This window comes from Perkinsus marinus (assembly GCF_000006405.1).
Source record: "Perkinsus marinus ATCC 50983 genomic scaffold scf_1104296934368, whole genome shotgun sequence".
Lineage (NCBI taxonomy): Eukaryota > Perkinsozoa > Perkinsida > Perkinsidae > Perkinsus > Perkinsus marinus.
Window position 1 is genome coordinate 140,061 of NW_003214825.1, and position 12,936 is coordinate 152,996.

The 12,936-nt window shown below is 43.2% G+C and overlaps 2 protein-coding genes across 2 annotated transcripts; one reads left to right on the top strand and one right to left on the bottom strand.

Annotated features, from left to right (window-relative positions):
- Positions 1-178: 178 nt before the first annotated feature.
- Pmar_PMAR022588 (hypothetical protein) lies at positions 179-4,519 on the bottom strand (the record flags this gene model as incomplete). The annotated part of the gene is made up of 7 exons (XM_002784899.1): positions 179-191; positions 320-359; positions 1,041-1,207; positions 1,665-1,786; positions 2,573-2,666; positions 3,316-3,432; positions 4,458-4,519. 7 exons carry the CDS (start codon positions 4,517-4,519, stop codon positions 179-181), a joined length of 615 nt encoding a protein of 204 aa, XP_002784945.1.
- A 1,956-nt stretch (positions 4,520-6,475) lies between these two features.
- Positions 6,476-9,114, top strand: Pmar_PMAR022589 (conserved hypothetical protein; the record flags this gene model as incomplete). The annotated part of the gene is made up of 4 exons (XM_002784900.1): positions 6,476-6,654; positions 6,813-6,876; positions 6,946-8,515; positions 8,612-9,114. The coding sequence occupies 4 exons, from the start codon at positions 6,476-6,478 to the stop codon at positions 9,112-9,114; spliced, it is 2,316 nt and encodes a 771-aa protein (XP_002784946.1).
- Positions 9,115-12,936: the final 3,822 nt, after the last annotated feature.

Genomic DNA, 12,936 nt, shown 5'->3' on the forward strand with positions numbered 1-12,936 from the left:
TACTACAGGCCACGAATATCGCGTTTTTCACCGAGTTTCACGCCACTTCACGTAAAACGGGTGAAACTCCAATATATCATTGATAATATTTCGCCAAGTGTGGTATCGAAAAATTTATTTACTGATGTTGGAGTTTCACGATCCGTTTAACGTGAAGTGGTGTAATATTCCATGTCAATTATAAGGCGTATCTAACAACGCAATTGTTCTCCGCGGAGTGAGCGTGAAACATGTTCTTCATATCACTAGGGGGAAACTCCAATAAATCAACCTCCTCAGCTTACCAAGGCCACATCGTCGTCCTTTCCCCCTTGCCTACCCCGCGAACTCTTCGTATGCAGCGATAGGTTGACCCTCACCTGATGAAAATCAACGATGCTGCTATCGGAGTTGGAGGAATATATGTTTGCTTCCCTCACCTCAACTCACGAGGTTCCTCACTATACAGGAAAGTGTAGAGAATTACACTTTGCAATTTTTCGGAAAAAAATCAAAAATCTTGTAAATTTAAAAATTTTCCCATCTTCCAGAGTACAAAAAATTACATCCGAGATTTCTGCAGATTTTTTTTAATTCTCACCAACACATGTGACTAATCATGGACATATTTTCCCCCATGCTAGTCATAACTCACAACAACAGAAACCACAGCTCACCGGGTCCAAGGTAAAAGTTTGAATATAAACTTTACTGTCAGCTGGTGCCCTCTGACTCGCATCAAATTCCGGCGTACCTACTTCACGAGGAAATCATTCAGAAACCGATGATGGAGTTTCACACTAGTGATATAGAAAAACACAAGTGAAAAATATGATTCACGACTACTGCATAGCGTTTTTTTCACAGAATATTACGCCGTTTCACGTAAAATGGGTGAAACTCCAATGTTCCCGAAGAGGAACTCATTTTGAATTTTTCCATATGCCTAGGAACATCTGAATCTTCCCATGTGAATGTCATCACATCAGGAACACTTTCTTCACTGTTATCAGACGCCTGTAACAATATTTACTCTGCATACCACTCCATCCTCAACTTACCCAACATATTATGATATGCCACCATAGACGAATTAGCAGACGTCCTCGCAGTGGACCTTCCCAGGACGGTCTGCTCATCCGTCTTCCCCGCAGTTCGCACCGAGGCCACATATCGCGCCACACTGGCCGGCACGATTTCGAATAGACTGTATAACTCCATCATAAACCTGATATAATAGCAAATGTAGACATAGAATGATTATACTCTAAAGTGTAGTTCATTGAAGTGCAATCTGATTTATTGGAGTTTCTTGACCCTAGTGATATGAAAAACACTACTGGGAAAACATATTTCACAACTACTGCGAATATCGCGTTTTTCGACGAATTTTACGCCACTTCACGTAGAACGGGTCGTGAATCTCCAACAATAGCATTCAGTTGATATCATATATAGAAATAGAAATAAACTCCCTGGAGTTTCACCCTAGTGATATGAAAAACACTAGTGGAAATCATATTTCACATTTCACACCGCGAGAAACGCGTAAAACACATTTGGCGTGCTCTCTATTAATATAAAACTAATTCACAGAAAATTGGGGGTGTTGCGGACATGCCTATGGAGCGGTATTGGTGATATCAACAGCTACACAACAATAAGACTTTAACCCAGGTACTTACCTCAGCATTCGAACGAATGATTTCTGATCAACATTGATCACCAACGGTTGCAGGGTCACATTAAGACTGCGAATCTCCCGTATGTTCCTCCACTCATTTCCCGCCATGAGAACTACACCAACCTACACAATGGAGTTTCACCACCCTAGTGATATGGAAAACACAAGTGAAAAACATATTCCACGGCTACTGCTTAGTTTGAATATAGCATTTCTCACGGAGTTTTACACCAGTTCACGCTAAACGAGTGAAACTCAAACATATGCACATGTGTTGGACCAACACTATTCTACACTGTTGGTAACTACCAAGACGACAGCACCATCCTACTCAACGACTAGAGCAGAATGGGATAGATAGAAAAGGCATATATATACAGATGAGTGAGAAGCGATACATTAGCTAAGGGACAAGGCTATGTAACTATTTACTGAAGACTGTGTATTGGGACAGTGCACACGTGTGCATATATTTGAGTTTCGAGAACTTTTCTGCAAATTATTGTGGCCTGCGAAGTGCACTTCTGCCCGAATTCCTATGTGAACGAGTAACTTACGAGCTCAGCTGAGGAAATAAACTAAAGAAATGTTGAGTATTCACCTAGCACGTGAATACTGGGTTCTATAATAATATCTAGGAATCACCTGGAGAAAATTTACACATCGTCAGCTACATGTGTTGATGACAGTATGAAAACTTTGAGGAAAGTTCTCTGATTTATTATTAGTTTCTGTACACTTTTCTCTAGTGAACTTTCAAACTCCTCTCAAGCTCAGCTGAGAAAACATATGAGAGTCTTGATTCCTGTACATTCCTACCCGAGGTCATATATATACTTCGATAATTACTGTGGAAACTCCTAAACTCAGCTGAGGAGAGCAAACATATATTCCTCCAACACTGTTCACCTGGAAGCTCGGCTCAGGCGAGATAGGCAGCAGATCCTCAGCGCGTTGTCGATTCAAATTTGATGTCTTCGTATGCAGTAGTGTTTTGAAATACCTATCAGTGTGGTGAAATTTGCACATGGTCAACCACACGTGTTGGTGACAATATGAAAACTGCGAGGAAATTTTGGAAAATCCTTGTTAATTTCTGTACATTTATCGAATATATTTTTGCGGCACTGGTACCTATACTCACCAAGTGATCAGAGGAGTTTCACGTGAAATGACGTAATACTTCATGTGATAAACGCGATTTGAAGTTAATTGAAAACACTTTGCGAATTAAACCGGACAAATAAACCCATATCACATATCACGTTTATTGGGTAAACACGTTATGAACGATTATGAACGTTTATGAACGATTATGAACGTTTATGAACGTTTATGAACATTTATGAACGTTTATGAACGCGGTAAAACATCACATAAAACACACCACGTATTCTGCACGTTATTAATCGCTCACATGCGTTTTCCGCAAAATGAAATGTAAATGTGTTTTTCACTAGTGTTTTTAATCTCACTGATGAAACTCTATTTTCAACGATATTGGAGTTTCACTCGTTTTACGTGAAGTGGCCTAATACTTCGTAAAAACACGATATTTGCGCTATGCAATGGTCGTGAAATCAGTTTCTCACCAGTGTTTTATCATATCGCCGAAAAAAAATTCCAATATGTGAAATACATATCACACTCACCCGCCTTTCACATGGTTGTCGACTTGCACATTATCAATACTCAGCTGAACGGTTGAGTCAGTACTCGGATTTCCAGCCATTTTCACCGACAACACTATGTGCCGAGTTGAAGCGTATCTAGAAAGCAAATAAAATGAAAATTACTTTTACATTTTTCGAGATTTTTCGGGTCGAAAAAAGGACATAATATATGATGAAGTTTCACGCGAAAAACGCGATACTCGCGGTATGAAATAGTCGTAAAATATGTTTTTCATATCACGGGTGAAACTCCAATGTCATAATTTTTTGCCATTCAACTTTCCAAAAAATTTCATAACAAACACACGTCTTCGTAGTTTTTACTACTGAAATTTCACTGAATTTTTTTGTGACAAAAAAATGAATATAACTTCACCAGCGAACTGTCCACTTTATTATCAATTGATTCCCTTCCCCCCTAAGAATCATCATCTTAGCTCTAAAATAGCCCCTCGGGGGTTGGATCCACAAGCAAACACAACAAGTTTATCATATACCAATAACACACTCAGAATTCTGCTATACTATACCTTCTATATAATATAGAAATTTCACTAAAAAAATTTTTTCTGACAAAAAAAATATATAAGCAAGAGCAAACCGACTGCTATTAATACTGCTATATAATATCGTTACTTCTAGAAATTTTACTGGAGATTTTTTCCTGACAAAAAAATAAATATATATGCAAGAGCAAACCGACTGCTGTTAATATTGCTATATAATATCGTTACTTCTAGAAATTTTACTGGAAAATTTTTCCTGACAAAAAAATAAACATATATGCAAGAGCAAACTGACTGCTGTTAATATTGCTATATAATATCGTTACTTCTAGAAATTTTACTGGAAAATTTTTCCTGACAAAAAAAATAATTATATATGCAAGAGCGAACCGACTGCTGTTAATATTGCTATATAATATCGTTACTTCTAGAAATTTTACTGGAGATTTTTTCCTGACAAAAAAATAAATATATATGCAAGGGCAAACTGACTGCTACATGATATCGTTACTTCTAGAAATTTTCCTGGAAATTTTTTCCTGACTAAAAAAATAATTATATATGCAAGGGCAAGCTGACTGCTATTAATACTTCATTCTTCTCCCCTACACCTACAGTAGCTCCTCAGGAGTTGAATCTATAAGGCTCAGCCCGATGCCTTCGAGCTCAACAGTCATACTCAGTCGAACACTCGGAGTCTTCAAGTTTAACGGTTCCTCCAACTGAGATGCTATCGCTGATGATACAGTTGTCGCTGTGCCTGAGAGAACCGACAGAATTGCGAACGAATAATACGATAAAAGATATCAATAATCTGAACCTAAGCCGAATATCGATTCCCTATTCCAAACAATTGTTGCATGTACGTTATACTATGTTTATTTGTTTACTTCATAATTCTCAGCTTATAAGGAATAGAGTGGTTAAGTTTCAGTATGGGATTGCGATGTCACCAAATGATGAGTTGTCACTCATTACTGCTGACTTCCTTTCCAGTTATCACTGGTGACAGGACTCCTAGAGAAAGATAGAATATAAAAGTACAAACCGTGAAACACTTCGCTCCGCTGTGCTATTGGCTAGGCGATTCCAGCAAGAGAACTATGGATTCCAAGATGTCGCCTTTCTCACTCGTACTAGTGACCCTAGTGATATGAGAAACACTAGTGAAAAACATATTTCACGACTACTATATAGCACCGCGAATATCGCGTTTTTCACCGAGTTTTACGCCACTCCACATAAAACGGGTCGAGAAACTCCAGTAATACTAATACTTGCACCTAGTATGCACATTCTCAGGCCGTCCAAGTCACACGTGTTTCTCGGTGGGTACATAGATGGATGTAAAAATCTTATTATTTGCATTGTGCCGCGACAATGATGAAAAACGGAAGGTTATACTAGTATAGATGGAGTTTCGCTCGTTTTACGTGAAGTGGCGATATTCACGCTATGCAGTAGTCGGGAAATATATATTTTTCACTAGTGTTTTTCATATCACTAGGGTCAAGAAACTCCAATAATACTCGTACTAGTAATACGTATATAAATGACAACGGTGCTTTCACTAGTAGCCATCTCAGAAAACGAGCACACGTTTCGATTCACAACTTTACACTATCATCAACCCACAAAATGATCCTATACAAGATCCTGAAATAAGTACAGCTTCACCGTTTTACGTGAAGTGGCGTAATACTCTGTGAAAAACGCGATATTCGCGGTGATATATTTTTTTCGCTAGTGTTTTTCATATCACCAGTGAAACTCCAGTATTCGAAAAATCGTAATAAACAATTAATACATATCGTCGATTTGACTTACTGCTAGCCACTAGTAGTTCCTGAACGGCACATGGGAGATTAACTCCTTTTATCGCAGTCAATTTGTGTGCTGCTAGAGCCCATTCCAGTTCTGCTGGTGACACACCCTCGTCACCGATCTGAGACGAAAGGACAGTGTGTGGGAGGAATATATGCACATGGTCAACTACATCTGTTGGTGATGACAATATGAGAATTCCGCGAATAAAATTTAGAGAAATTTTCGTACAGAAATTTGTATGAAAACTTCTATAATTAGTAAGAAAACCGCTGAGCTCAGCTGAGGAAAGCGAACATATATATTTCTACTCCAACAATAGAGTTCCACCCGTGATATGAAAAACACTAGTGAAAAACATATTTAACGACTATAGCATACCGCGAATCATAGGCGCCGCAGCCCACCCGGCAGCCCGGCGTTTGCCGGGCGGCCCGAGACCTCGCCCGGCAGCACCCGGCACGGAGCGGGCGGCCCGGAATGGCACCCGGCAGCACCCGGCATTGGTCGTGCGGCCCAGATTATTCCTCAGCTGCAATAGCCCACAAATAGACCGTGCCCACATAAGACACAGCGTGCTCCATAATATATCTCTCATTACATGATATATGATCATATTATGATGTATCGTGACCCATGATGGGTCATGTGGTGTCACCACGGGCGAGCGAGATTCTATAGTGACACGCATGCGGGATTAGATTATGGAAAGGGAAGCTGGCTAATCTGATTCTGCATTATCAATGAAACTGGGTCATTTAGTTCTACAGCTTATGTGGTTTTTTGCTTTCCTATTTATCGAGCTCATCATGTCAGCAGGAGGGTGGGCAAAGAAACGTAGGCGAGAGGAGAGGCAGAAGGCGTACGATGAAGAGCTTCCCTCTCTGCAAGCTGCAGCAAGTCTTTTTTTCCATCAAGCCAGCAGCTCTTCTGGAGCCGCAGGAGTTCAGCAAACCATTGGAAATGCACCATTGGGGGTGGAGGGAATGTAATGAAATCAATGCGGCCGCTGGCAATATCACAGTTTAATCTACCGTTCGATTAACCTTTGACGTTGATCTGCTGGGAATATTTCTTGAAGTCATAGGATTTGAAACGATAATCAGGCAAACAATCTCTACCCAGTGGGTAGTACCCACTTCTCAGATGCTCATCTGCTGAGGTGCCTGGAAAAGAGGATGATAGATCAAAGGATGAGTCGCGCCTCAAGGTAGTGACCTGCATTCTCGCCTGATGGTTGGCATAAATATACTATATGTAAATTATATAATCCTTTCAGGATAGCGATACCAATAAGGCAGCTGACGATAATTCAGGTCGCTTTCCTCATCGTCTTTTGGATAATTATGGGTGGCTCCGCTATGATGCACTCACTGCTACGGCATATTGTGTGGCATGCCGCAAATATGGCCTTGCCAACTCCTTGGGCCGTGGAGTAACAAACTTCCGTCGTGTGACTGGCCAGCATGGAACGTTTGCCGCACACGATAAGTCTCGTGAGCACGGCAGTGCAATGCTACGCTTGTCGACAGAGTCTGGCAGAGGTACCGTGCTTAAACAGCTGGTTTCTACCGCCGCTGATGAGTGCAAGCGAGGCAGAAGAGCTCTGTTGTGTATTATCGACATAGTTCGCTCAGCACTACGGCAAAATCTACCGTTGCGGGGGCACAGCCATGCTGATAGTAATTGTAATCAGTTGATCCAACTGTTGAGGAGGCACAACAGCGATCTCCAATGGTGGCTGAGCAGATCAAGCAAAGTCACCTTCACTTCCTCAGAAACCATCAGAGAATGTATCACTCTCATTGGAGTAGCAACAATGAGAGCAGTCGCCTCGTCCCTCAACGGACGACTTTTCTCGGTGGTTGTCGATGAGACAAGCGATGTTAAGGGGGTCGAACAGGTTGTGATTGTCGTGAGGACGGTATGTCCCACCGATCTGACGCCGGTGGAAACCTTTTTGGGTTGGTGCTCTACCAAAGACCAGGATGCTGCTAGTCTCACACGTCTAGTGAAAGACTGCCTCATGCGATACTCCCTTCCCTTGGGTGATTGCCGCGGGATCGCCACAGATGGTGCTGCAAATATGGTGGGTGTGCATAGCGGATTAAGAACACGGATAAAGGCGGAATTCCCCGCCGTCCTGCACACCTACTGTGCGGGGCACGCCCTAAACCTTGTGTGCCGCCAGTCGGCGGACACCTGCGCTCCTTGTAAGGCAAGCATTGAGCTGATCGGACAGTTGGCCAAGCACATTAAGAGCTCGCCGAAGAAGCTTGCCTCATGGGAGGAGTTTGTGCAGCTCCATCGTTCACCTGACGACTCCAGAATTGTGGGTGATGATTTGGTTGAAGAGTACGTCTCTTCCCAGACAGAGTCTGATGGTTCAAGCGATGAGGAGGCTGTGGCAGGGCCAATTCGAGCCCAGCGACTACCTACTCTGAAAACCCTATCGGATACGCGTTGGTTGTGCAACGGTAGAGCGGTGATTGCTGCCTTGGCTAACTATGAGCTCTTGTTGAGCTATTGTAGCCAAGACGGCACTGGGGGCGACTCAGCTCTTGTTGTACTTGGTGAGAGACTCGACTCCTTCGAAACTTTCTATTGTTTACGTGTCCTCGACGACGGTTTTAAAACGGTCTTGCCTGTCCACGCTACCGTGCAGGCACCAGGTCTATCGATTTGCACTGTCCGGGATTTACTGGAGGACCTCAAGAGACGACTGTCCGAGAAAGCACAGAACTGGTCCAAGCTCGTTTCGTTCTATCAAGACGCAGTTGAAGAAGCCCAATCACTTGGTATAGATCCACCAAAGCTTCACAGAGCAGCACGTCGAGGTCTTCGAGCAAGTAGGGATTCTAGAGATCACATTGAGCAATTACTTCATATCCAATTCGTAGCTCGAATACATAAAGCATTGCTCCTCGAGATTGTTAAACTCATAGATCTCAAATATGATGTGGCTGATTTAACCATGGTTGGTCATATTGAGTCTGTGCTTCTGGCCAATGCAGAAGTGCCGAGCGCATTGAAGACCTTATACCAAGACATCGACTGGGATGCTCTGGTGGGAGAGAGGCAGGTTATGAGGGCATGGTTTTCTAGCCAGGGCAGGACTGAGATGGAGAATGGAGCACGCTTATCTATGGATGATATCATAGTTGGTCTGAAGGCTGACATCGGGGGTCTCCTACCACAACTTCGTCGGCTATTCATCACACTCTTGGTTCTACCAGCATCGACGTGTTCGGCCGAACGAGCTTTCTCCGCGTTGCCGCGGATCAAAACCAAATTAAGAACCACAATAAGCCAGGATGCGCTCAACTCCTACGCAATTTGTGGCATCAATCGTAGCTTTTGTGATGAGCTCTCTTTAGAGGCTTTAGCCGACGAGTTCATCCAAGCTAGGAACGGTCGTATAAATGTCTGTGCCCTATCAACACAGTAGTCTAGTCTTATTCGTGTGCTCGGTAGTATCGATATTTCGTAGCACGCACATTTCTGCGGAGGTCCACATATTGTGTTAAGTTCGGGCTTCCATCTTCAGAGTATGCGATTCTCACCACCGCTTGCTCAATGAAAATTGTGCGCAGACGACGGCTCTGGCCGTCGGCCCGCTAGTGAGACGTCTAGCGGCCCTCGGACAAAACTGCGGGCAGCCCAGCATCGACGATGCCGAAAATGCGGCGCCTCTGCCGCGAATATCGTGTTTTTCACCGAATTTCACGCCACTTCGCGTAAAACGGGTGAAACTCCATTGAATCGATTTCTTACGTAAACTGTTATAATTACTGAGGAAACTTCTGAGACCAGCCGAGAAAAAAACCAAACATATATTCCTCCAACACTGCCGACTCACATCTTTCTCCCCACGCTTGAGCGAGAACATATCAGTATCATTGAAAGTTCTATTGCAATATCCAGTGGTCGCTCTCTCACCGAAAACAGTAGCCAAATCACGGGGTATCGGCCGTTCGAGTAAATCGAGATCTGCGGGAAACAAAATTCCACCACGGTTGAGATTAACATCAACTACGGTCGAACAGAGCTTCGAGTTTTTTATCGATTTGCGGTTCCTGCTCAGTTATAATGGGAGAACCATCTCTGTCAATGTGGTAGCTTGACACCGCCGAGTAGTTGTCCGAATCTTGGAAGGAAAAAATAATGATATTTCGAATACCATAACACGGTGAAGTTTCACCCGAGTCTCGTGAAGTGACGTAATTTTTTATGTGAAGTGAATAGAAAGAACTCTTCGCGAATCACCCTTTTTCATCACGTGTTGTTCACGTAAACGACATTAACTAACCTGTTTCAATGACATGCCCCGGCTGTGACGGCGACCTTAGGAAGCTCAGAGGGCCTAAAACATAATAGTATTCCACAATGAGGAAAGACTCCGACAGTGTGGAAGTGGATTTTGAGCAAAATTTGGCGAATTTTTTTCTGGTTTCTCTACACTTCTACCCTAGTTACCGAGGAAACTCCCAAGCTCAGCTGAGGTAAGCAAACATATACTCCTCCAACACAGTTGATTAACACGTACCATTTCGCTCCGCGAGTAAGTGGCTTCGTCGTGATCTCCGTAAACTCTTCCGTCGCCCCAACTCCTTTTCAACTTTCCTCTTACGCTTCAACACACCCATACGAGGCACTACTAGTCTGGTCGGCTTCGTAACGGTACTGCGAATCATTCTCCCACCTAAATGATCAAATTCGAATACTACTCGGATCTCGTCCAAAACTGGTCCTTTCTCAAGAAGGTACGACTACAGTGTGAACAAAAGTGTTGTGCAAAGTAATATTTTCAACACCTTCAATTTTTGGAGGTTCGAGAGTCAATTGTGAACTGGTATACATCGTTTTAGAAGCGTTCTGCAAGTTAGTTGATAGTCGAATTCTTGAATTGGAGAAAGCAATCTCCAGAAATTAGATATGCATAACGGCTTGGTGCACCCTATAGCTTGTGGCTATACAAGCGCAGTTCATGCCGTATGCACTTCCACCCGTCCCTCTGTGGACTCTTCTTCGGCGATGAAAACATGTCAGACTTCGTGAATGATTCTGATCCACCAAGAAATGGCCGTGTGCAGAAGTATGAACTACGTACACGTAAACCGACCTGCTGCCGCAGGTCGACGACAAATCAACGTAGCGTGTATTCCGCAGCTTTAACGATACCAATGGATTGGAGGGGCGTGATTGTTCACAGTGTGGTGGGAAGGGGGATATGCACATGGTCAACTACATGTGATGATGACAATGAGGAAATTATGAGGAAATTTCGGTTTCGGTGCACTTCTACCTAAATTCGTGTGTAGCAGTTCACAAACGGGGCTCCATAGAAGTCTACAGAAACCGATGAGAATCCCCAAAAATTCCTCGGAATTTCCATATTGTCATCAACACATGTGGTTGACCATGTGTAGCGCACATTGTGCACATCTCCCAACACTGTTGGTCTTCAACCACTAGGTCACCACTAGAAAGTCACGATGACTTTCTTGTGGTATATTGGATGGAAACTCTCACCCTCTCCCCACCTCATAGCAGGAACCAATTCTTCAACAGCATCCACTTACCCGTAGCTGCCGTCTCCATCACATTCCCTGCAATACGAGTAACAGCGTCAGTCACTACTCCCGCCACAGTAGCAGCACGTTGTCGTGCACCTGTTATTACAGTGTGGGGAAAAATATACATATGTAAAAATTCTGAGGAAATTTCGGGTAAATTTACTATTGGTTTTTTTACACTTCTACTTCAAGTCATCTATGAGCTTCTGAGCTTAGCTGAGCAATCCTAACATATAATCGTCCAACACTGTCCCAAGAAGCCTTCATTTACTCGGTCTGATCAGCGCATCACCACCAAACGGTGCATCCTTCAGCAACGACATTCGGAGAATCCTGGAACCTCCGGAGACAATCACTTCAATGATGACAGTTTCTGACGCTTCAGTAACCAGCTTCTCATGAACCTGTCGAAAGTTAACGTCCCGCGGCATCTCGTAGAGCCTGATCGACTTGCCTTAATCCTCGCAAGCTCGATTTCGATTACTCCGGGAGTTCTCATAGATTTATGTCGTACCAAATCTGTCACTTCATTTCGGTTTCGAGGGTCCAGCAATCTTCTCAAACGCTCTTTTGCCTCGAAACGCAACTGATCAGAAAATAATATTGAAGTTCCATCCGTTATATGAAAAACATATTTCAAATTTCACCTCGCGAAAAACACCAGTGAGCAACAAATAACGCGTGAAACACACGGAATGTTTTACGAAATATGGGGTCATCTGTCGGTGTAATTCGTCAATAATTTTCAATTCACTTCATATCGCGTTTGTCACATGGACTATCACGCCACTTCACGTGAAACCGGTGGAACTCTATTAACCGAGAATGTGTTCGTAGACCACGTAGATAGCCAAGTCGTAAATTCTCACACAGTCAAGGACCCGATCTAGCTTTGAGAGATAACGTCTCCCAGAATTTGACAACAATGGGGGGATTCCTAAACTGATGACATTTACATGGGAAACTATTCGAATAATGTGTTCCCAACCATGTGGAAAATTTTAATGAGTTCCCCCGGCAACATTATAGGATTCTGCACATGTCAGATCGCCACATTAGTCTCTTACTTGCAGAATTCTCCTTCCTGCAGGATCATGCCAAGAAAACTCGATAGAAGTGCCTATATGACACTCCGCATCACGTTGCAATACGATCGATTCATACACGGCTCGAGCTGCTCCCAAGGCAGCTCAGACAAACCGGCTTGTCGGAACCAAACGGTTTCTGTATACATGTTGTGCAGTTTGAAATCCGGCGCAGTAGGAGCCCGAAGCGCAATGAAGATCGTTGCGTTGTCGGGCGTACCTTGTCACGATCTCCATGAAGCAATCATTGAGAACTAGTCCCACCAGTGTGAGGGGGAAATATGCACGTGTTGGTGACAATATGCAAATTTAGAGGAAATTTCGGGAATTCTCAATGGTTTCTGTCCACTCCTACCCTAATTCTTATAGAAACCACAATAATTAGTGAGGAAACTCTTGAGCTCAGCTGATGAGAGCAAACATAAATTCCAAAACTGCCTCCCACTTGTATATATCTCCGTAATGACGAATTCGCCCTTGTCCTCATCACTCATAGACCGTCGCTTGCAACTATGTCGAATTTGCATGGTTCCTACCAATTCGCTACTCTCAGCAGAGTCGCAATGACAACTTACCAAGATCGGAGATACAAAATGGGTAACTCCACGA